At 44.6% G+C, this 23,735-nt stretch overlaps 3 protein-coding genes across 3 annotated transcripts; 2 read left to right on the top strand and 1 right to left on the bottom strand.

The window, feature by feature from the left end:
- Positions 1-282: 282 nt before the first annotated feature.
- Positions 283-3,046, top strand: mgst3b (microsomal glutathione S-transferase 3b). The gene is made up of 4 exons (XM_080539626.1): positions 283-480; positions 1,428-1,550; positions 2,053-2,125; positions 2,518-3,046. Exons 1-4 carry the CDS (start codon positions 355-357, stop codon positions 2,616-2,618), a joined length of 423 nt encoding a protein of 140 aa, XP_080395752.1. The 5' UTR covers positions 283-354; the 3' UTR covers positions 2,619-3,046.
- A 437-nt stretch (positions 3,047-3,483) lies between these two features.
- tmem50a (transmembrane protein 50A) lies at positions 3,484-7,981 on the top strand. Its single transcript, XM_080543538.1, has 7 exons — positions 3,484-3,548; positions 4,464-4,577; positions 5,068-5,180; positions 5,271-5,338; positions 6,606-6,698; positions 6,971-7,031; positions 7,144-7,981. Exons 2-7 carry the CDS (start codon positions 4,476-4,478, stop codon positions 7,187-7,189), a joined length of 483 nt encoding a protein of 160 aa, XP_080399664.1. The 5' UTR covers positions 3,484-3,548; positions 4,464-4,475; the 3' UTR covers positions 7,190-7,981.
- Positions 7,982-8,191: 210 nt separating this feature from the next.
- Positions 8,192-16,981, bottom strand: rhd (Rh blood group, D antigen; the record flags this gene model as incomplete). Its single annotated transcript, XM_080523110.1, has 11 exons — positions 8,192-8,248; positions 8,495-8,568; positions 8,694-8,773; positions 9,208-9,335; positions 9,464-9,604; positions 9,848-10,020; positions 10,272-10,419; positions 10,632-10,782; positions 11,503-11,689; positions 15,696-15,786; positions 16,922-16,981. 11 exons carry the CDS (start codon positions 16,979-16,981, stop codon positions 8,222-8,224), a joined length of 1,260 nt encoding a protein of 419 aa, XP_080379236.1. The 3' UTR covers positions 8,192-8,221.
- Between the last annotated feature and the right edge of the window lie 6,754 nt (positions 16,982-23,735).

Here is a 23,735-nt window from a genome sequence, read left to right as displayed (position 1 = left end):
TATTGACTTCATCGTGTTTGTCAATGCTCAATTAATGATCAGTCCAGATGATTTGATGATCAGTTCGAGCTGTAACAAAGCATTGCGTGGATAAAGCAATGTCATAAACAATAAATAAAATGTGTGTACATATTTGTTTGTGTTTCTTTACTTTTACGGAAGCATTGATCCGCTGAATGTGTGGCTGTATCGCGAGAATGCAGCTGGATTAGTGGGTGGTACCGCGAGAATACACACACAACAGCTCTACTGACGTTCCTAATCTTAACATTGCACAATAGGTACGATACCAAACGGCTCGATAGACGTGCAGACACTCACTCTGTCCAACCAGTAAAAGTCCATTCCAGGGAAATGGAGATTCTAGATGTGTTGCCACAAAGCTTTGCATATGTTATATTAACATACCTCTATAGCTGGATCATGTTGTCTTATCTCGGGATCCAGGTTGGTTCTGCCAGAAAGAAATATGATGTCAAGGTAAGTAAGTAGCAACCTTTTGGCTTTGAGCTTGGGAGGCATAACATAACCATCTCAAAGTCTTCCTTCTTGTAGCACGACGACTGCCAATGGCCCCTGGCCTGAGCAGAATTACTTTTTCCTGCTATGACTGGTGGATAGAGATTCACTGACTTACTTAGTCAAATGTATTTGTTTTGGATAAAGGTGTCTGCTAAATGCCAACAATATTAATGTTTACTGTGGACTCAACTGTTCAGGCCTAGTTTTACAGTCAAGGGTTCAAGGGTACTTTATTTGTCACATGCACAGACATACAAAGTGAAACATGCAGTGAAATGAAATGGGACTTGTCACTCAACACTGGGCCAGAGAGGAAAAGACCATAGTAACAATGAAAGACACAGGACATAAGAGACATAAAGTGCTGAACATAAAGTGCTGTGCAGTAACAACAGTATCCTGCACTAAATAAATAGACCAATTCTAAAAAGGCAGTAGCCTAGCACAGTAACAAAAGGAACCAATTAAAATAATCTATAATAATAATTAAAAAATTAAAAGTGTGATGCGGTCCTTCTGCATGGCTTGCGTTTAGCATGCGGACGGCCTGGGGGAAGAAACTATTTTTAAGCCTTTCTGTTCTTGCCTTCAGGCTACAAAGGCGTCTCCCTGACCTCAGCAGGGTGAACAGGCCAGAATTGGGGTGTGTGGCATCTTTCAGGATTTTATGAGCTCTAGCTCTCACCCAGTCACCCAGTCACCTAGTCACATAATAGGCTGGTTTTACAGGCATGGCCTATAAACCTAGTCCTGGTCTAAATCACACTTGCAATGGGAAATCTCCATTGAAGATCCTTTTTAGTCTGGCTTAAGCCTTGTTTGTGAAACCGGTCCATAGAGTTATAGAGCCTTGTTGTCTATGCATGTTCCAGATTTACTCACTGTCTTTCTCCTATACTCTCCAGTATCCCGCCATGTACAGCGACAAGCACCAGATCTTTAACTGCATCCAGAGGGCCCACCAGAACACCCTGGAGGTGTACCCTCAGTGGCTGGTGTTCCAGACCATTGCTGCTCTGGTCTATCCTGTATGTATTCATAAACAACCTGGCACATTCTTACATTATTATCACACCCACTCAAGCAGACATACACACACCTTCACTTGATTTAATGGTAGCTATTACTTTTTACAATTTACTTATAACCACTCTTGTTGTTCAAAGGTGCCAGCCATTCATAATTCCTCTAAATTATATTTCAAAAGGGAATATTTACAACATTATTGAATTGCCTCAAATTCATTCACAATTTACATGTATGCTATGCTACAGTATCACTTTAGCAACACCCACATCTGATAAGGGCAGACTTGCTAGCAGCCCCAACATTTGAGAAGGGCAGGCATGTTTGAGTGGTTAATTATTGGTCCATGCCAACATACCAATCAGTGCCAACACCCAACACACTCTGACAATGATTCAGCATCTTCTCCAATGGACAGACAAGTATGTGTATTTCCCTTTCACACCACTCCCAATGTGTTGTCCCCTGTCCTCTTCTCTAACTACTCCTCCCTCTATCTCTCAGACTGTTGCTGCTGTGCTGGGGGCAATATGGGTGACCAGTAGGTTCTCCTATGCCTGGGGTTACTACACTGGAGGTAAGACCTTCTCCCATAACGACAGTGACAGTGACTAAATGGTGGAAGCATAGAGATATAATAACACATGTTCTTATATGACTCTTGAGTCAGATCTGTTTAATCATTAACTAAATGGGCACAGGGCATTAGAGTAAAAGGTTAAACTTCCAAGGCTCTCTCTTCACAGAGTAGAATGCTTTTAGTACTGCAAAGTTGTTCAACTTCACTGTGTTGGATCATTGGAGATTTTGATTTCACACACAAAGGAATGTTTGTAAATGTAATTGTATGATATGCTACAGTATACTGTATGTATGAACATATACATAAGTGATGCAGATGTTCACACTTAGTTTGGCATTATGGATATCTCTGTCATTTAGAGTATTGTGTATTTTTTGCTCCCCCAGATCCATCCAAGAGGATGCATGGTGTCTATGGGTACATTGGGTATCTTGGAGTCATCTTTCTCTCCATCTCAGTGGCTTTGCAGTTGCTCGGGGTCTTTTAGTCATCTGGTTTCAGTCCCCTAGTTGCCCTCTTTTCTGAAGATATGGTGTGTGCCTTTTATTCAAACTGTCACTAACAGTCAATAGCAACTGCACACTATTAATTGTTCTGTTTAATTTAGCTTATCTTACAAATGTAAAAACAACTATATCACATGTATTGTAACACACTTTTGATTTTGTTATTGATGAGGACCACTGTCAAGTTTCTGGATTGTGTGTGTGTGTGTGTGTGTGTGTGTGTGTGTGTGTGTGTGTGTGTGTGTGTGTGTGTGTGTGTGTGTGTGTGTGCGTGCGTGCGTGCGTGCGTGCGTGCGTGCGTGTGTGTGTGTGTCGTTGTTAGATCCTGTTCAGGTATTAGTTTTACATTTCTGTTCTATTTAATTTACCACATTGTAAAATGATGTAATAAAGAAAATTTTGGACTGTATGTATTTCTCTGTTAATTCCAGAGACTGGACATTCCATTGACTAGAGAGATGTCGGAGAAGAAAGAGGGCATGTTATAAGACACAAGATCTCATATGACCTAAAACAAAATAGTAACAATTAACAATTTAATTATCTTACATTTATGGGTAAAATATACCACCAACATTCTGCAATACATGACAAATGTGTATCTTTCAAATGTGATCCATTACCGCTGCTGAACATGAGATAGCTGAATAGTGTACCCCTAGGCATATGCCTAATGGCTGGATAAGGCTTCTTAACAAATGTATTTAACGTCTTATTGGGGAGCAACTTCTTTAGTTGAAGTTGTGTGCAGAAGACCTACTAAATGCGCAACTGCTTCTGGCATGCTGAGTCGGGGTGTGGATGCACTGATACTGGGTGTGGATCCACTGCGCATGTGCAAGGCAAGCTGTTTCGGAAGCGGAGTGGTGAACAGAGTCTGGGAGGTCCAACACCAAAACCTACAAGTCAAGGTAATGTCAACGCTGATTATAATTATATGACAACATTACTGTCATATTTGTTTTTAATTGTTGTCTAGGTAATATTATTGTCATTCGAATGTATGTATATTTTGCGTTGGGGCGCAATACGAAGCAACCTCAAGGAAGGGCTTTTTGCTAACAAAATCCATGAACAATAGGTTATAATAAACTCACAGTGCGATAGCGCAGCACAAAGTTATTGTTGTACTATTCAGCCAGCCGTTTTCACATTCGTAATTTATTGTCATGATTAAATTCTTTGATGTTAATTTCCTTTGAAAACTGCGTAAGCGACGGTAGTTGATTATTTTTGTACAAGGGATTTTGTTGAAGAGCACTGAAACTGCACTATGTTTGCGCAGTCCGTCTCAACTTCACACAATCTGGATGGGTATAAATGGGTCACAGAGACTTAGGCAATTGCATCTTTAGCATTAGAAGGTTAGTGATACTGAGTAGCAACGATTGCAATGGTTATTGTCATTGTAAATGCTAAAAACAATTGTTTCTTGTTTCGTACTGCAATTTATTTTATTTTATTTTATTATTATAAACCCCTTTTCATGAGTCTGAGTTGATGCCATCGATATTTTAACCAAATAATGTAATATTCCTTGACTTGAACCAGGAAGTTCAATGCATCACTTTACTGGAAGGATTAGGTGCTTGGCACCCCTCTCTCTGGTCTAATCTCTCAGACATCTAAATATCCAGATTTTAGAACGTGTCAATGGGTTGGTTGAAAGTGTGTAAAATCCATTTATTTCTAATAATGTTGTATACATAGGCATATGGTACATAGGCATATACATTCACAGTAATCAGCTACCATGCAGGGGCATGTCCATTTCATTCCTAGGATTCTAATATTCTAACCCTGCTCCTGTTTCATGAACGTTGCAGCTCAGAGCCATCATGTCAGGGTTTCTGGATGGAATCCGGTGCGGAGACTGCGAGTGCAATGTAGACTGGGGCGAGAAAAGAAACACCATTGCATCTATAGCTGCTGGAGTCCTGGTGTGTACCATTACATTTGACATTATCATGAAGAGGGACATGATATTTAGCCAATCCAATTTAGCCTTTGCATGACTGCTGGTTGCACATCCCTGGTCAATGTGATCACTCTTTAACTACTGATGTTTACAATACTACCTTGTTTACAATACTACCATTGCAAATTGCATTCCTCTTTGATATAGATTCTTTCATACATCTGCACATTACATGCTGTACATAAGCCACCTCAACTGTCCATTGCTCCTAACTATATACCTCTAAACTACCATACATGCCTTACTGTACCTATCACTGTCTTTTATATCATGTTCTTATATCACTATTTGCACTTCTGGTTAGATGCTTAACTGCATTTTGTTGTCTAGCATTTGTACTCGCAATGACAATTACATTGAATCCAATCTAATCTAGTCTATTATTTAGCTAAAACTAAATAGAAAACTTGACACTCTTAAACATCAATTCAAACTTCTCCTTGTTCTTGCAGTTTTTCACTGGTTGGTGGATCATCATTGATGCAGCTGTCATATATCCAGATGAGGCCACCTTCCATCACGCCTATCACACTTGTGGAGTCATTGCTACAGTCGCTTTCCTCATGTAAGGCCCAACCTGTTATCGGTGTGTCCTCAGTAGCAGTAGTTCTGAGAGGTCTTTCTTTAACGTCTCTCTCTTTTTTGACCTCTCTAGGATAAATGCTGTCTCAAATGGCCAAGTCAGAGGGGACAGCTACAGTGAAGGTTGTATTGGACAGACGGGTATGTGTTTGACGATTCATCTAAGAAACTAAAAAGATGTGTTTGATATTTGTCAGGCTTAATAAGACATGCCATTTGCCCATTGTTTGTTTGGCAAAACAACATTAGCCCTATTCGCACATGCTAGTATTATCTGGGGACCTCTGGTCATTTGTAATAATTACTGAGGTCGTTTTCTTAATCCTGTGAGAATCGGCCATGTCCTTGATTTGTAAAGTAGAAATTCCACCCCAAATTACCTATCATATTTCAGCGGTCACAGAGATACTGTGATAATACTAATCCTGTGCGAATTAGCATGTCAGTGATTTGGGGTGTTTTTGTTGCCTCCGCCACTTTTTTTCTGCCATGTGTTCAAGAACTATGGAGCCCTGGAGTGGCCACAGAGAGAAGAAAGAAGGAAAACAAGGCCAAGATTTACTACATCAAACACGTGAACAGAGAACAATGGAGGCTGTGATGGAAATTCTTCACGCGTCCAACGCCTGTTCTTCTTCTTAGCAGCAATTGGGCTTGTTGTTCATGAAGCGGATGTTACACAAAGCCACAGCATCATATCCGGGGGAGAATGTCAGCAAATTCAAGTAAAACATAGACTTTGCTTACCCCGTGCAAATGCGCCACACGAAACACAGACGTGGGAGAGTAATTTCTAAATTACATGAGATCTCCAGATAATACTAGTCCTTTGCGAATAGGGCTATTGTGTCATCAAATCCAACTCTATATAGCTCTGAGCGGTGTTACTTTCTGGTGTGGTTGACGCAAAGGACAAAAGATGTATTGACCCCACCCATCACTGATTCTTGTGGCAAGTTACAAGTTTAGGCAGTTTACTCTTGTTGTAACAGGGGTGGAATTTCTACTTTACAAATTCAAGGACATGGCCAATTCTCAGGGCATTAAGAAAACGGGCGGCTGCGGCGCAGGAGGTAGAGTCGGCGTCTAATGATCGCAAAGTTGGCAGATTGGCGGTTCGAGCCCCGACCGGCCACATGTCGAAGTGTCCTTGGGCAAGACACAACCCCAAATTGCTCCTAATGAGTGGGCCGGCACCTTGCATGGTAGCTTGCATGGCCGCCATTGGTGTGTGAATGTGTGTGTGAATGGGTGAATGAGAGGCCATTGTAAAGCGCTTTGGAATAAGGCGCTATATAAGTCTCAGTCCATTTGTAACACACACACACACACACACACACACACACACACACACAGAGAAAAGCTACAGACCCTATACTGTAACACCCTTCTGTTTCATGTCCTGCAGGAGCTCGCGTGTGGCTCTTCATTGGGTTCATGCTGGCATTCGGCTCCCTCATTGCCTCCATGTGGATCCTGTTTGGAGGCTTTGTCGTGCCCCGTAAGTCCTCAGGCTTATCCAGCATGGTTTCATACATTGTAATTCACTGACACTCAGCAACTTTGAGAAACATTTTTCAGGACGATTAAGATTCAGTATAATGTTTGGTTTTATAGTCTTATTGTAATGTATATACTAAGTTCATGTCACATGCTTGGAGTATATCTAACAAGCACATAGCACATATCCTTGTTAAGAGTGTTTGTATGTGCATGTGCTATATCCATTGTTTTGTTGTGTAATGAGATCCGTATGGTCATTTCTTTTCACAGACAAGCCTGTTGTGTATCCAGGTATTGCAGTTTTCTTCCAAAATGCTTTCATTTTCTTTGGGTAAGTATAGAGACTTCATGTTGGCATTCTCCTTACATTATTACAGTCAACCCATGTTTATACTGTATATTTTGAAAACACAACCTTCTAATATCTTATCTCTCTTCTCCAGGGGCTTGGTGTTTAAGTTTGGACGCACTGAGGACTTGTGGCAATAGTAGATTCTCTCCATGCATTTGTCAACTGTTATACTATCTGTTCTCAATGTTGTATGGGACAATAGTGTACGCTTTGGTCTGTCAAAACACTACCTTCTTTCAAATGTTACAAAATATTCACTTTATATCATGACATTTGTTTCTTTGTTTTTCTAGCTTTTAGATTATGTTTAATTTATAAATAGTTTGTTTCTTGCTGCACAAAAGCACATTTCTCAATATAATAAGCATAATTTGCTATTCATCATCTCAATGCAATGTTATTTTCTTTTTAATTCTTATAAATAAGATCCATTGTTACGACTTAAAACCTTACCCTGTGTATCTTGGAAACCTTACAGACTGTTCTGAATGTTTTACCATACCCACTTGTGCACTCCTAATGAGATATGTTTTGCTTTCTGTGTTGAGGGAAATATAACTTCTTGAGGTTCAAACAGGAGGGAAACAAGACAAATATCTTTGGGAGAGGTGATCTCTGATTATACTGTAAAATTTTTCTTACATTTACTGAGGTAATGTAACCATAAAGTATGCAATTTGTTTTTCTATTTTTCCTGAAATACCATGTTTTTGTGCAGTCATACAATTTTCAAGTTGAAGGTTTATAAATCAAGCTGTTATTCTGGTGTGGGATTGAGATCATATGAGGTGTTGTATTGCTCTAGGTTTCAAAGCACTTACAACCATGTCTCTACTTTGAGTATGTATTTGACTGCAATGCTTATACATTTACTTAACCAAACCATGAGGTCATTTGTGGCAACCATGGCAGCATTAAACAGACAATTTACAATACACAGGAGTTTGAAGCATTTTTATTTACGGCACCGACAAATCAGCATGTTCTGTTCTTCACTCATACAAAAAACTAACTACTACTCTAGGATACTAAGTAAACGTCTATAGGCCTACTACAAAATATAAATACATTATTTTGTTTAAATATGTATTTGTGAGATATATCGTTTGGTCAAAAGGACACCGTGCTGCTTGGTGCACTCTGAGACTCATTCTCCTCTTTCTGCTCCGTCACTTGTGTACTGCTAGGTGGGGAAACTGTAAAGAATAATGTATACAAAAAAAAACTGAATTGTTCAAACCTTGGTTACAGACTGCTTACACAGAGGCACACATTCATTGCAAAGTATATTGCATTTTAATGTTTTCTTTGAGTTGCCACACTACTTGCAATGTGAATACTATTGTGTATTATTCTCACCTATCACTGCATACATCTCTCTATACCTACTAAGGTCTTGATACAAATTATGATAGAATGTATCATCACCATTGATTACTCACCTCCCAGAAAGCCTGGTCATCGAAACATTTATTGTCCTGGGGGGGCCTCCAGAAACTGCACTTCAGTAAGAGTCCTTAGGAGGAAGGAAATTCATTCTCTAATAGAGTATCCAGGGACACAACTGCTGCAGACAGACCAGTGGAAGTATTTCACAGTCCACTAACACCTAGAAACTGACCAGCTCTAGAAGTGACTCACCTGTGAGGATACCCAGAGCCATACTGAGACTGAGTGTGATGAGGATGGTGCCAATGTGGAACACAGCAAACCGGACAGCCCTGAAAAGATGACACACACTATTGTGAACAATAGCACCGCCAACTGGATCCTAGACTTCCCAACTAATAGACCACAGCTTGTCAAGTTGGACAACCACTCCTCCTCCACCCTGACCCTGAACACCCGCGTGCCTCAGACACGTGCCCCTGTCTCCCAGGATCCTGACCAACTTCTACCGCTGCACCATTAAGAGCATCCTCACCAACTGCATCACAGTGTGGTATGGTAACTGCACTGTGTCCGACCGGAAGGCCCTGCAACGGGTGGTGAAAACTGCCCAGCATATCTTTGGCACCAAACTCCCTACCATTGAGTCCCTCCAGGCAGCCTGGTGTCGGCGGAGTGTTGTGACTGTTCAATATTTAATGCCCCTTATCCTATCCTATGTTCCATCCTTTCAACTATTTAGTCGAGATTGTGATATGCTACCTACATTGTGACATCATCAGAGTCGGAGACTTGTAGAACGAGGTGAGCGAGCCATCCCAGCATCCCAGGAAGTCCATGGATGCTGAGGACGCCACAGGTGTCATGGCAGTCAAATGCTAACAGCATGAGGGGCTGAAGAAATATGCCGGGGATAAGAAATAAGGGAAGTTAAGACACTGTAATAGACAATCATTTGATCATTTTGGTAAGCATTTACCAAAATCATGACAAGAGAAATTAATGTATTAGTTGACACTTACCTTAATGTAGCAGAATCCCAGGATTGATATCAGTGCTGCCGCTAATCCAATTGTCATCATAGCTACCCAGGGTGAACGTACGACTGACATGGCAACCCCGATGGCAACACCACTAGCAAGAGTAGAGCCCTGGATATGAAACTGAGAGAGGGAAGGAGATACAGTATTTCATATGCACTCATGATATACACTCGTCCTCTTTATTTGGTATTATTCTTATTATCTCCATGTATCTCACATCTTATGAATACCAACTGTTCATCAATCTTTATTGTCAAACAATGATTCGTGGATTGAGATAAGACAACTTTGTCTCATCTGGGAAATTCTTCCACCTATTGGTGACCTCAGCCATTACAAAAAAACACCGGAGGTCATCTTTACCAGGTTGAGTTTCCCCTTGGGGCTGAGGAGCACAGAGACAGCAGCAGCTGTGACAGCACTGACAGCCAGGGCTAGGTAGGTGCTGACGACAAAGCTCAGTTTCGTCCCCTGGTGAGTATGGTCCACCAGAACCGAGTTAAAACTGGGCCAGAACGTCCACAGGAACAGAGTCCCTGGAGGGACAACAGCGGAGACATTACCAATCAGCAATCAACACACAAAATGATTGAGACTCTGATGCTGAAGACAAACATTGAAATCATATGACTTGTTTTAGTATTTCAGGATTGGAGACGTGCAGTGGTAACAGAGAGGCTTATTGTCCTGCTCAATTGACAGTGATTTAAAGGGATAACAGTCCCCCTGTCACACAACAAACCAGTGGTTGTTGGAACGATAAACATGACACTTCAGGTCTACCTACCCAGTACGGAGAACAGACCCGTCTTGCGGTCAAATTTCTCTTTCTCATGCTGTTTCTCAGATCCCCGTCGGTAGAGAACCCATGACATCATCAGGCCAAAAAAGGCCCCAAAGACGTGAAGCAGCATGAGACTGTTTAGTGGCTCTACCTGCATGTAGACAGCAGCATGAGACTGTTTAGTGGCTGTTCCTGCATGTACTGTTACAGAAGTAAAGGATTCCTAAAACCCAGACGTTGTTGACTGTCCTTCCTTTTCTTACACCATCCTACTAAAAACAAATACACCACTGGAATTTATCAGTGGGCCTATAGTCTACAAGCACATAGTCATCATCATAGTTTAGTAGGCTACTGGCTTACCTTCAGGAAGGTCTGGAGTAGCCAGCCATTCAACACAAACCCTGCCACCTCTAGAAGGGCGATGAGAAGGAGTTGGACAGGGTTGGTTTTCCCAAGGATAGCACCCATGGAAATGAGGCCGGAGGCTACGCACATCTCTGCAGCAACCAAGCTGAACCAAAACACAGGAGGGGGGCTCAATATGTTGGTCATCTTTCAACATCCCTCCTGGTATGCTGAACAGTAAATTGTGATATGACATCTTACCCAACAATCACAGGCAAAATGTTTCTATAAATGGAGATTATCTAAATGCAAGGCCGGCGGTGGATATGGGAAGTGATGGGCTCAGCCCACCCAAACATGCATCTTGCCCACCCATATTCTTGATATTCCGGGATTGTGTTCGAATGTTTAATGTCATATGTGACAGCGGCTGGTGAAAGGGGGAACAAGTAGGCAACCAATCAAAATGTTCAGACTTTTATTTAGAAAAAGGAAATACATTTCCAAGTTGTTGAAAATCACAACACACACTCGCTAGTCAAGACTAAATATTTCAATGCAATGGATTCGGTGAGTAATCCCCACTGCTACCTAGTTAACTATAACACTACTTCACATTGTTAGCAGGCTCACAAAACAAGCTGTGTTAGTTGTCTAGTGAGTGTGTCATTGATTTTCAACAACGCTGAATTGTATTTACATAAAAAAATAAAAGTCTGTATTTACATTTAAAAAAATTAAAGTCTGAACATTAAATCGGCTGCCAGCTTGTTACCCCTTTCACCAGCAGCTGTCACATATTTGTATTTACTATAGGTCCATATACTGTACTATGTCTATCTATTTAGCGCTTCCCATAGCCACCACCGGCCTTGCTGCTACATACCTTCTCATGTTTATAGTGATCCTTCCTCTGTGATACCAAGACTCAACTCCATTCAAGAGAACAGCCCACTGAATGGCCATGGCTGACACCAGGAGGTTGAACCCAACGCCACTGAAGCCGTACCTCACTAGGAATGTGGCCAAAAAGCCAAAACCCAAAATCACCATCACATTCACATCCTGGAATTCTATGGGAAGAGAAGGCACACATAATCTGTGTGTTAATGTTAGTCAGGTCAATGGTAGTCAGGAGACCATCTGGATTCATCAGAACATATCTGAGGCTGGACTCATGGGGCCTCTTTTATAAAGCCTTACGTAGAACTGGCATAAAAAGCTTGCATACGTAGACAATAGGGGTGTAACGGTACACGTATTCGAAGGTTTTTCGGTACTGGTCCTTCGGTTGGGTTTGTGTACCGAACAAATGCGCTGTTCTTTTACTCACTGCACGTCCAAAACTGTGTTGTGTGTTGGGCAAAAGCATAACAACACGTGTGTTTAAGTAATCTCAGTACACATGCGCACACACGCCACAGAGAGATTGTCAGTAGTGGTCTGCTGTGGTTCTGAATAAGGCCACACTTGCTACCAGTTTAGTGATTGGTCAGAATTTGCAGTGTGTTAATTAACTTCTGTTGATTCTCTATTCTCATTTTCTGTTAAAACAAAACAACATCATTTTGACCAGGTTATCACAGAGTTTACGATCAATGTCTAATGTTCACATGCATCGTTAATGAGACAGATTCTACAAACATTGGCATGTGCGTAAACTCCTCGCAAGCTGATTTATCTTAACATGAGGGCATGGTGAAATAGCATTTCGGGTATTCTTAATGGAATCTAGGACTAGACGGAACCGATCCGGTTCGCGTTCTGGAACTGTCATGCCAAATGTATTACAAATGTAATCTTCTTGCACTTCAATAGCATTAAGGTCGATGCAGGCTCACTAGTCAGTTACAGCTTTTATTTATTTTAATTTTTTAATTTAACCTTTATTTATACAGGTAAAAAACACATTGAGCCCCAAGGGCTCATTTTCAAGTGTGACCTGTTCACAGGCATACAACATCCACCACAAACAAATACAATACAAAACCTGGCCTACATAGTCTAAAACTAAACTAAAACTACATAGTCTAAAACTAAAACTAGTCTAAAACAGTCTAAGATAATCTAAAACTTTCTGTCAATATAGTCTAAAACTAAACAAAAACTACATAGTCTAAAACTAAAACTAGTCTAAAACAGTCTTTAAGATAATCTAAAACTAAACTAAAACTACAAAACCTAAAACTAGACAGCTAAAGAGCTAGGGACAGGGAGGGGTCAGCAATGGGCAAAAGTCAACTCAATTGCAAGAACAAATCATGGACTCGCACTGTATGTCTCTCAGCAAGAGCTTGAAACTGGAAAGAGGGATCAGATGAGACAGTTTCAGACTCTGCTGTAAAGAATTCCAAGAGGTAGGGGCTGCAAATGAGAACGCCCTTTTGCCTTTCATGGTCCGGACCAAGGGGATGGAGTATGTGATGATGTCCTGTGTGCGAAGGCCGTAGACGGATTGCTTGCGTGACAGGTGGTTAGAAAGGTAGGAGGGGAGCAGACCAAGGATGGATTTGTAAATGAAAATATACCAGTGAAGGTTTCGGTGGATAGAGAGAGATGACCAGTTAACCAGAGAGTATAGCACACAGTGATGCATTAGGGGTTTACAGCCTGTTATAAACCTTAACGCGCCATGGTAAACTGCATCCAGATGTTGAAGAGAGGTAGCAGAGGCATTCATGTACAAGACATCACCGTAGTCCAAGAGAGGCAGAAAGGTGGCAGCAACCAGACGTTTTCTTGCAGCAGCTGAGAAACAATACCGGTACTTGTTTCTAAAGAAAAAGCTTAGCTTCAATTTCAGTTTCTTTAGAAGGTTGTCTATGTGCAATTGAAAAGAGAGGCTGTCGTCCAGTTGAATGCCAAGGTATTTGTAGTTTGGCTCAATAGGTGAACCCTGACATGATACAATGACATGATACAATGTCAGGAAGAGCACTTGGCACCCGCTTGTTATTGGAAAAATGCATGACTTTGGTCTTCCCTGTATTCAACACCAGTCTGAGCTGAAACAGCTGGGACTGAAGGGCAGTCTGCAAAGCCTCGAAGGCACGGTTGATAGAGGATGCAAAGCAATACAAGATTGTGTCATCCGCATACAAATGAACAGCAGCATTAGAGATTAATCCTCTTTCATTGATATAAATGGTGAAGAGAGTTGGCCCCAAGACCGAACCCTGTGGCACCCCATTGGAAACAGTGCGCAAGTTGGATGAGAGATCACCAAACTGCACAGACTGTTTCCGTTGTGACAGGTAGTTGGTGAACCAGCCAACAGCATGAGGGGACAGCCCAATATCAGAGAGGCGCTGGCATAAGATGGCATGATCGACGGTGTCAAAGGCTTTAGACAAGTCGATAAAAAGTGTAGCACAGTGATTCTTCTTATCCAAAGCCTCAGTAATATCATTAACTACTTTGACAGCAGCAGACACTGTGCTGTGCTGCTTCCTAAAGCCAGACTGAAGGGGCGATAGGATGTTGTGTGAATCTAGGAAGTCCTTGATCTGATCGTTAATTAGTCGCTCAAGGACCTTGGCTAGGACAGAAAGCTTTGAAATTGGTCTGTAGTTGTTCAAACATTTTGGGTCACCCCCCTTCAGAAGTGGGAGCACAAAAGCGGTTTTCCAGACCTCTGGCATCACATTGTTAGAAATAGATAAATTGAAAATGTGTGATACAGGTTCTGCAATGAAATCTGCAGCAAGGCACAGAAAGAGAGGAGGAAGATTGTCAGGACCTGCCGATTTCCTAGGGTCTAGCTCTCTTAAGGCTTTCCAGACATCACTAACAGAGAAGGGGGAGAACGAGAAAGAGTGGTGCCCAGGGAGACTACCAGAGGTTTTCGCCAAAGGAGGAGGAGGGGGACCGGAAGGTGGGGAGTTATGTACGTTATGTACGTACAGGTGGACATTTTATATGAAAACACCTGCTGGCATTCTAATTTCACACGTCAGGCCAGTCTAACTAACACAGTTTCAGAATAAAAGTCTGAAAAAAAAAGTTTAAGAATAAAAGTCTGAAAAAAAAGTTTAAGAATAAAAGTCAGAAAAAAAAGTTTCAGAATAAAAGTCCGGAAAAAAAAAGTTTCAGAATAAAAGTCTGAAAAAAAAAGTTTCAGAATAAAAGTCCCACCCAAAAAAGTTTCAGAATAAAAGTCCAGCGAAGCTGCATACCCAACAAGGACTTTTTACCAAACTGTACACATCCAGGGATGGAGCGGTCAAGACAAGTTATGTGATATTATACAAAATAGCAAAAAACAGTGAGCCATTTTTTGAGGGGAAATTCATCGGTTTGGTGTTTGGAATTGGTGGACTCTTAATGTGTTACATGATTGATTCAGTTAAAATAGATTGATTAATATGTTACATGATTGATTCACAGTTAAAAGAGATTGATTAATATGATTGATTCACAGTTAAAAGAGATTGATTAATATGTTACATGATTGATTCACAGTTAAGAGATTGATAAATATGTTACATGATTGATTGACTGAAGTACATTTCTGTTGTATTAGCTAAGAAGAAGAAGAACTGCAGGTTCCAGCATGTCTTGTAGAAAGACGTCATATAAATTGACACTTTGTTGTTTTTGAGAAATGTGAATTGTACATTGAATTGAATTGAATCTAATTGATATAGTTTTATTGAAAAAGAAAGTGATCACAAGTGTATGTCAGCAGATTTGTATATAAATAATAGGCACAAACTGATGTTGCAAAAGGTCAAAACTATAGCTGCATTTACTTCCCTGTGTTTAAATGAGTCCTCTTGCTCTTCTATATTTGACCTACTCCACATTTTCATAGCCTTATCATAACATGTATTCTTTCCAGTAGCAGCTAGTCAAAACCATATCATTTAATGCTTTTTATAAAGCGATAAAAGTAATATTGAGCAGAATTAAGTTCAGTCTACTGGTCCGGCCCTCCACAATAGTCCCGGTTTCTCATGTGGCCCATTGTGAAAATTAATTGCCCACCCCTGCCTTAACTGGTCATGGTATGCCTATAGATCCAGACAGTCCCACAGGACCGTCCATTTCACTGTCCAACCGCGACAGCAGCAAACTCACCAGAGTAGAAGTTAGTGAAGGCTTTTCCATCATCAGTCACTACCTGTTGATCAACCTCAACATAGAAAAAAAATATCAAAACAAAGCTCGTCTGAAGGAATATGAGCATAGGCGGTAGACGCCACAGTAGACTTTGAGGTGCCATCAGTAGGCCTAATGCGTCTTCCACCACATGAGAATATCACTCATCTGGCCAAGTTATTTTGGATGAACATAACGGTAGACGGGGTGGGGACTCAAGATAAGGCGTACAGTTTCACCCGTTCTCAATGTGTTTACAACTGTGACGTCAGTCACTTTAAAGGAAATCTGACATCAATTCAGAGGTAGCGAATAAATAAATACTTGAAATAATATGTCAGCCCAATGTCATTTCTCAGCTACTTTCACAGAGCTATCACTCTGACAATACCCCCCTCCACACACCCCACTGAACTATTTCAGCCAAAGGGGGCAATACCAGTTATGGAGGGGGGTTTTGTTCTCAATATATACATAACTGGTATTGCCCCCTTTGGCTGAAATAACCTCAATACCTGAATAGTTCTGTTCTGTAGCCTGCTGGTACGGGACCTGAGGATCCTGTACTTCCTGAGTCTCTTACATGGTAGGGGACCAAACAGGCCGTGGTTGGGGTGCGAGGTGTCCTTTTTTTTCTGAGTGGGGCAGTCCCACTCATATTTTTAATTGTTTTATTGACAGTTTCAGTGAAGATTTAGACAGGAAGGATGGGTGAGAGAGAGAGGAGGGATGACATGCAGGACATGTCCCCGGCCGGAATCGAACCGGGGACCCTGCGGCTACATGGTCAGCGCTTAACCCACTACGCCACCCAAGCGCCCCAGGGGTGCGAGGTATCCTTGATGATGCTTGATGCCCTCCGCCGACACCGGGCTGCCTGGAGGGACTCGATGGTAGGTAGTTTGTTGTCAATGATACGCTGGGCGGTTTTCACCACCCGTTGTAGGGCCTTCCGGTCGGACACATTGCATTTGCCGTACCCCACTGTGATGCAGTTGGTGAGGATGCTCTCAATGGTGCAGTAGTAGAAGTTGGTCAGGATCCTGGGAGACAGCTGGATTTTCTTCAATCTCCTCAGGAAGTATAGGTGCTGCTGCGGCTTTTGCACATTCGCTTCAGCTTAAATTTGAACAGAAGCACATTGTTCCAGAAGTCCAAGTGTTTGTCTAGTTTTTCTTGTCTAAAAATTACTTGAATGATCTTACTCTGTAGCTGTTGCGCCGTGCACAATCCTGAGTAGCAGGATACGTTTTGGCCACTCTCATGTTCATCTGTGATGACCGTTTGAAGTCCTCCAGCCATGTCTCTACCTCCTCCCTGGTGCTGAGTTGGAGCTTTAAAGAGGCCGTGAAACCTCCCCGCTCCAGTGGAGTATATGAGCAGATATTATGCCAGTACCCCTCAGGGACAAGTTGCTGTTTAAACACATTAAATGTAAGGTTAGTAAATCAACCATCACAATATCACACTTTAAAATGTGATTGTTTGGAAGGCTTGTTTTCTAAATATTCAGATTACCAAAAAACCAAAGGATAGTTTTATTTCCTAGTTTGTGTGTTAGTAGGCCCAACAAAGACAAATATGTAGGTACATAACTGTAAAAGTGCATTTTGCATAATAGGTCGTCCCCTTTAAAATTTGAGTGGGGCAGGGCCCACATGCTGGCTCACTGAAATGGCTGGAACAGACATACACCCACTAAATAAACCGTCTGGACCATAGTTCATTTGATCAGTTACACCTGTGTTTGGACTGTAAAATGGCTGTTGATATGGGTAGAGGCTAGATCCCATCAACACAACGGACACCTAACCCTAACCATTCCATACCTGTGCCTAAACTTAACCGTCCAAACTAAGCCTAACCTCAAGATGCTCCGGTATCCCCAAGTCATCCTGCTTTCCACAAATATGACACCACTTAATGTTCATGGCTGCCTCTTTTCCCTCTCTCACTTCTCCTTCAGTAGTCTATTAATTGATACAAAACTGAAAATGTTAGACATGTTAGAAGGGTGGGGAACAATGAGCCTGTTACACTTAGAATGTGTTTTTGAGATTAGATTGCAAGTGGACAGCGAGAAACATTGCTGTTTAAACTTGTATTATGCGTCTCCAAAAAAGTGTTCCACTGACCTGACCACCTCAGTCCACTTGTGTCCAGATGTCATTGGACACCCCTCCTAAATTTCGTTGTTTGGTACCTGTACTGTAGCAATGACAAATAAATAAAGTCCATTCCAGTTCAGCCAAGTTCCTCAGCAAGCATCCAGCGTAGCTTCCTTGGTAGCGAGCTTACAGATAGATAATAATATATATATATATTATATAGATAGAAAGGATAACGTACACACGACTGCTCGCATCGGTTAACATTCCGGAAAGAGGAAGATTTATTTGGCGCTCTTACATGAGACATTCGCTTCAGGGTGTTTGTAGGACTACGGGCGGCAGACAGCGGAGCAGGAAGACCTCCACACTACTTTACAAACAAACCGTCAAACCGTCTGAAAAGAACTGTTCTTTTCTTTTTAAAGTTGATTTATTGACCCAGTTAGTAAGGTAGTAGTTAATTATCACAGTTAAGATGGTTCAGGTGATGTTCAGCTCAGAACAAGGCTTCTTGTAAGGATCCATGCAGAGGAGGCTGGGGCTTCTGGGCTCAATGCGCTCTTCTTGTTCCGCGGCGGAGGACAGAGGAGAGAGACGCTCCTGCTAGGAGCTGGACGGATGGAAAGTGAAGAGTGATTTTTATGTTTTATTTTTTGGCGGTTGGTTGATAAACATTTGACATTTTCTGCAGAAGGGAGAAAGTGAGAGATCGCGGACCGTCGCAGATCGTCTCATCGGGGATTGTCCAGCCAGACGTTTTGGGGGTCTCGGCTAGAACGGATATATTTCTTACGCAAACATTTACTGGGATTTACTACCGACGTGTGCGATGTGGAGAATAAGTGGTGTTGTGGTGGACTTTCTCTGTGCTGCTGTCCTTGTCTGGAGGGGAGATGAAAGCCCGGAGCTGCAGCGAGGTTAGACAGGCTTACACGACCAAAGGTCGTTACCCTCCCTCCCCCACCCGGCGACGACCCCCCCTCACCCCTCCCTCCCCCACCCGGCGACGACCCCCCCTCCCCCACCACCCGGAGACTCTCTACCGAAACCGTGGAACAATGGACAACCCCCCCATCCCCCAATCCTCACCCCCTACCTGGTCTAAACTCTGAGCAAACGCAATGTTATTATGGCGCCCCCCCCCCCTCCCCCCCGCCTGAATCTACTGGTGTTTTTGTACCCCCCCCCCCCCACCATGACCACACACTGTACATACTTGTTGTTTTGTCCCCCCGCCCGAACTACCCATTGTACATATTATATGTCTGTCCCCCTGCCCGAACTACCCACTGTACATACTATGTGTTTTGTCCCCCGCCCCCACCTGTGGTGTATGTCCCCACCTGTCCTACCCGCTGTACATACCTTATGTTTTGTTGTATTGTTCTTCCCATGTTGGATGTATGTTTATCTTGTAGATAGTACTAGTTATTTGTCTGTATTATCTTGTAGATAGTACTAGTTTTTTTTTGTCTGTCTTACATGTAACGATTAATTGAGTATCAAGGACCCCAATTGAAATAAGCCAGTGGCTTTCTTGGGTTTTTATCCTGTTAGTTGACCTTGTATGTAATATGTACTTTCATGTACCTACTTCTGCAAATCTTCTAATAAAGTTTTCAATCAATCAATCAATCAAAGACACACGTTAGCATTATAAGGTTTACGTTAGCCCAATATTGCTAGCTTATAGCAAGGAGTCTGGCTAATTAGATGGTAGACTCGCCAGCCAATGAGGGGGCTCTTCACGAGTGCTTCGCCAACCAATCAGGTAGCGGTATTGCCCTACCTTCCCCTACCATCCTAGGTTCCGCAAATTCGCCTCCGGGAAGGAGCCTACCTCCTCCCATAGTGTCTAGGGAATGTCTCTCTACAGTGGGTCACCACAATAACATTATTTGGAATGCAGTGTTTGCTTTTGCAAGAGATTTGTGGAGTTTAGGTTTTTGTGTGTGACTTTTGGGGATTTGTGTTAAGAGTTAAGAGAAAATGAGCTATGCTTTGAGAAAACGTGTTAAAGCGATAGAGAAAAACTGTAAGAGACGCATAGACATTTTCTGTTCAACCATCAGCCACTCCAGGTGAGAGTGCATGACATGTATACTTGTCCTGTATGAGCAACTGACTGCCAGACGAGCCACCTTATTTTGATCAACATGCAAGTTATCCAGATCACTGTTGTGTTCAATAATGGAGACTGAACTCAGAGCTTCAAGTTGGAACGTGTACTCCATTTAATCAAACACGAGTCTAACACAAAACGTAATACGGCACATGTCGTAAAGCCCAAACTGTCGTAAACACAGACGTAACATTTCCCCCCCCCTCACACAACCTAGGTGTGATACTCAGTCATGTAATCACGCAAGTGCTCGGGCCTGTTGCGTGCTCGAACCAGACGTGGCTCTGGTGCAGCCACAGCCACTGGTGGCGGCTCCACGCCTTGGGGCTGAGCCTGGTAGGCCGGGGTTGCTGCTTCATCCAACCGTGCGGCTGGCAAGACTGTGGAAGAGGCCACACTCAGCGCTGGGCCAGGGGGAGGCTGCACCTTACGCAGGCGGGTAGCATGCCAGCGAGTGCCGTCGGCGAGCCTAAACGAGGCCGGGCCAAGCTGTTTGCTGACCTGGACAGGGTCAGACCAAAACGACTGGAGTTTGTTGTCCCGATGAGGTCGTCGGATCCTGACCCAGTCCGACACAGCGATGACAGGTGGCCTAGCACGTCTGGCCCTGTCGAAACGATCCTTCATCAAGCGCTGGTGTTTGGTGACTGTGGCTTGAACTGGATGGACCGGGGGCTGAGCTAGTATAGGGCGGAGCCTATCGAGAGGCAGCTGGAGCTCCCGCCCCAGCATGAGGGAGGCTGGGGAGACTCCTGTAGTGGCGTGTCGCGTGGCCCGATAATGCAACAGCGTCTGGAGGAGGCTGGTGGTGAGCGTGCACCCTTGTGCCAGGTGGGCCCTGATGCCATTCTTCAGGGTTTGGTTCAGCCGTTCCACCCCCCCGTTCGCAGCAGGGTGGTAGAACGCTGTGCGGATGTGGTGGATCCCTTTACCCACTAGATAGGAGGACAGTTCATGGGAAACCATTTGAGGACCGTTGTCAGTCGTGATCCTCTTGGGCAGGCCCCAACGCGCAAACAGAGCGTCGAGAATGTCGATCAGCACCTTTGCTGTGACCGAGCCCACAGGTGTCACCTCTGGCCACTTAGAGTGGAGGTCGTAGGTCACAACGAGAAAACGCTGGTGATGTGGTACCCCATGCAGCTCGCCGCAGATATCCAGTTGCAGGTGCTCCCAGGGTTGAGATGGCCAGTCCAACGGCTGCATGGGCGGGGGTGGAGCTGGAGCCCTGGTCTTACCACTAAGGAGACAGGCAGTGCAATCCTTGACCAGGGTTTCGAGTTCCCTGTCGATGCCTGGCCACCACACAACCTCACGACAGCGCTGTTTGAGCCTGACTATGCCCAGGTGACCCTCGTGCGCCATAGCAAGGATACGCGCCCGAAGGACACCTGGGACCACAGTGCAGAACCCGCGAGCGACACAGGTGTCATTCCAAACCGACAACTCCTCCCTGATCCTGGAGTAAGTGAGTAGCTCGTCAGGTACTCTTACCGGCCACCCCTGCGTGATGTAGGTTGAGAGTGTAGAGAGGGTGGGGTCATCGGCTGAGGCATCCCGGAGCTCCTTCAGCGACACCGTCTCCTGAAGGGGTGTGTGGAGGAGCTGGACGAGGTCATGCTCAGCCTGGTCCAGTCCGGGGGTCAAGGTTGGGGCTGTGGGTGGGCTGGGGATTGCGCGTGATAGCAAGTCGGCTACCACGTTGTCTCGTCCTGGCGTGAACTGTAGCCGATAGTTGTACTGTTGCAGGCGGTCGGCCCAGCGGTGGAGGCGGAGTGGCTTGTGACCGGTGCCAGACGTGGCCAGGAGGGTGATGAGGGCCTGGTGGTCTGTCCTCAGTGTGAATAGCCGTCCATAGAGGTACATGTGCCAGCGCTCACATGCCCAGAGGCATGCTAGGGCCTCTCGCTCCCCCACCGAGTACTTCTGTTCCGTGGGGCTGAGAGCACGGGAGGCGAAGGCGATCGGTCTCTCCACCCCCCCTTGCAGCTGGGACATCACCGCACCAATGGCTGTGGCAGAGGCGTCGCACGTGACAAGAGTGGGGCTGGCCAGGTCGAAATGCGCCAGGACCGGTGGCGAGGTGAGTTGGGCCTTCAGGAGGCGTACGGCGTCTGAGCAGGCAGACGTCCAGAGCCAGGGCTCGTCATGCTTCAACAGCTTCCGCAGCGGTGTGGTTGTGGCCGAGTACTGTGGCAGGAAACGGAGGTAGTACGCCGTCATGCCTAGAAAGGAGGCCACCTGAGCGGCTGTGGTGGGCTTCGGGACATGATGGATGGCCTCGGTGTTCGAGTGCAGCGGGTACGTGCCATCAGCTGAGAGGCGGAACCCCACAAAGTCGATGGCTGGGGCGGCGAATACACACTTCTCACCATTGAGTGTCAGGTGATGCTTGGCCAATGCACTGAACACACTGTGGAGACGCTCGTCGTGGCTCTCGACGGTGGCCCCGTGAACCACGATGTCATCAAGATAGATGGCCACACCTGGGATCCCAGCGAAAATGGAGGCCATGATCTTTTGGAAGCAGCTGGGGGCGGAGCTTAAACCGAAAGCCATGCGTTTGTAGCGGAAAACCCCTCTGTGAGTGATGAACGCTGTGAGGTTGCGGCTCTCGGGGTGTAGTGGCACTTGGAGGTAACCCTGACGGAGGTCCAGTTTAGAGAACACGCTGGACCCGTAGAACTGGGCGGTGAGCTCCTCTATCGTTGGCAGGGGGTATTTGTCAGGGATGATGGCCTTGTTTACCGCTCTCAGATCCACGCAGATGCGCAGCCCCCCAGACTTCTTCTTCGCCACCACCAGGTTGGAGATCCAAGGCGATGCGTTCACCTGCTCAATGATGTCGCTATCGAGCATGCTCTGTAGTTGAGAGGAGATGTCATCGCGGAGAGCCAGGGGGGAGCGGCGGAGGGGCTGTATAACAGGCATCACTGTAGGATCTAACAGAGGCTGGTGGGCAAAAGTGTCGAGGCAGCCTACACCGCTGAACAGCGCAGGCCACTGTTGCTGCCAGGGGGTGGAAACGGTGTGAATCTCTGAGCCAGCTGTGTCTAGCAGGGTGAAACCGAGGGCGTTGAACAGGTCGAGGCCTAACAAGTTGGTCCCGTGGCGTGCAACGTTGAACCTGAAAGCCGGCAGTGTCCTCTCCCCGTACTTCACAGGCAGCTGAAAAGAGCCCACAATGTCAATCTTAGAGTTGGCATAGCCACGCAGGGTGGTGGAGGGCAACCCCAGGGGCACATGGGAGAAGAACTGTGTATAAGTCGTCAAGTTCACAAGGGACACTGTGGCTCCAGTGTCTAGGAGGAGCGGCAGAGTGACATCACCAACCACCAACGAGCATGTTTTGAATGGCGCTCTTCCTGAGCTGACATTATGGATGACTGTGGTAGGTGACTGGGAAGCTCTAGCTGGGGCAGACCTGCAGACCTTGTGAAAGTGGTTTAGTCTCCCGCAGTTGGAGCAGGTTTTACCACGGGCTGGGCATGTCTGAGCTCTTGAATTGTGTGCAGAAGAGCCGCAATTCCCACACGGCTGGTGTGGCTGGTCGCGTGACCGAGAGGCCAGTAAAATGCTCTCCCCGCCGCTGGTTGCACTCACGTGGAGGAGGGGCACCTGTAGGCTGTGCGCGCCCTCTGCCGGTGAGCTGGGAGAGGCTGAAAAACTAACTGCACATTCTAAAGCTGTTTCAACCTGGACCGCCATGTTCAGAGCTGCTGATAATGTAAGTTCATCATTTTCCAGTAACAGTCTTTCCCTAATCTTGTCACAGTTCGTGTGCAA

This window comes from Nansenia antarctica (assembly GCF_963989245.1).
Source record: "Nansenia antarctica genome assembly, chromosome: 1".
Taxonomy (NCBI): Eukaryota; Metazoa; Chordata; class Actinopteri; order Argentiniformes; family Microstomatidae; genus Nansenia; species Nansenia antarctica.
The sequence above is the reverse complement of the archived record's forward strand: the minus strand, read 5'-3'. Positions and strand labels throughout refer to the sequence as shown.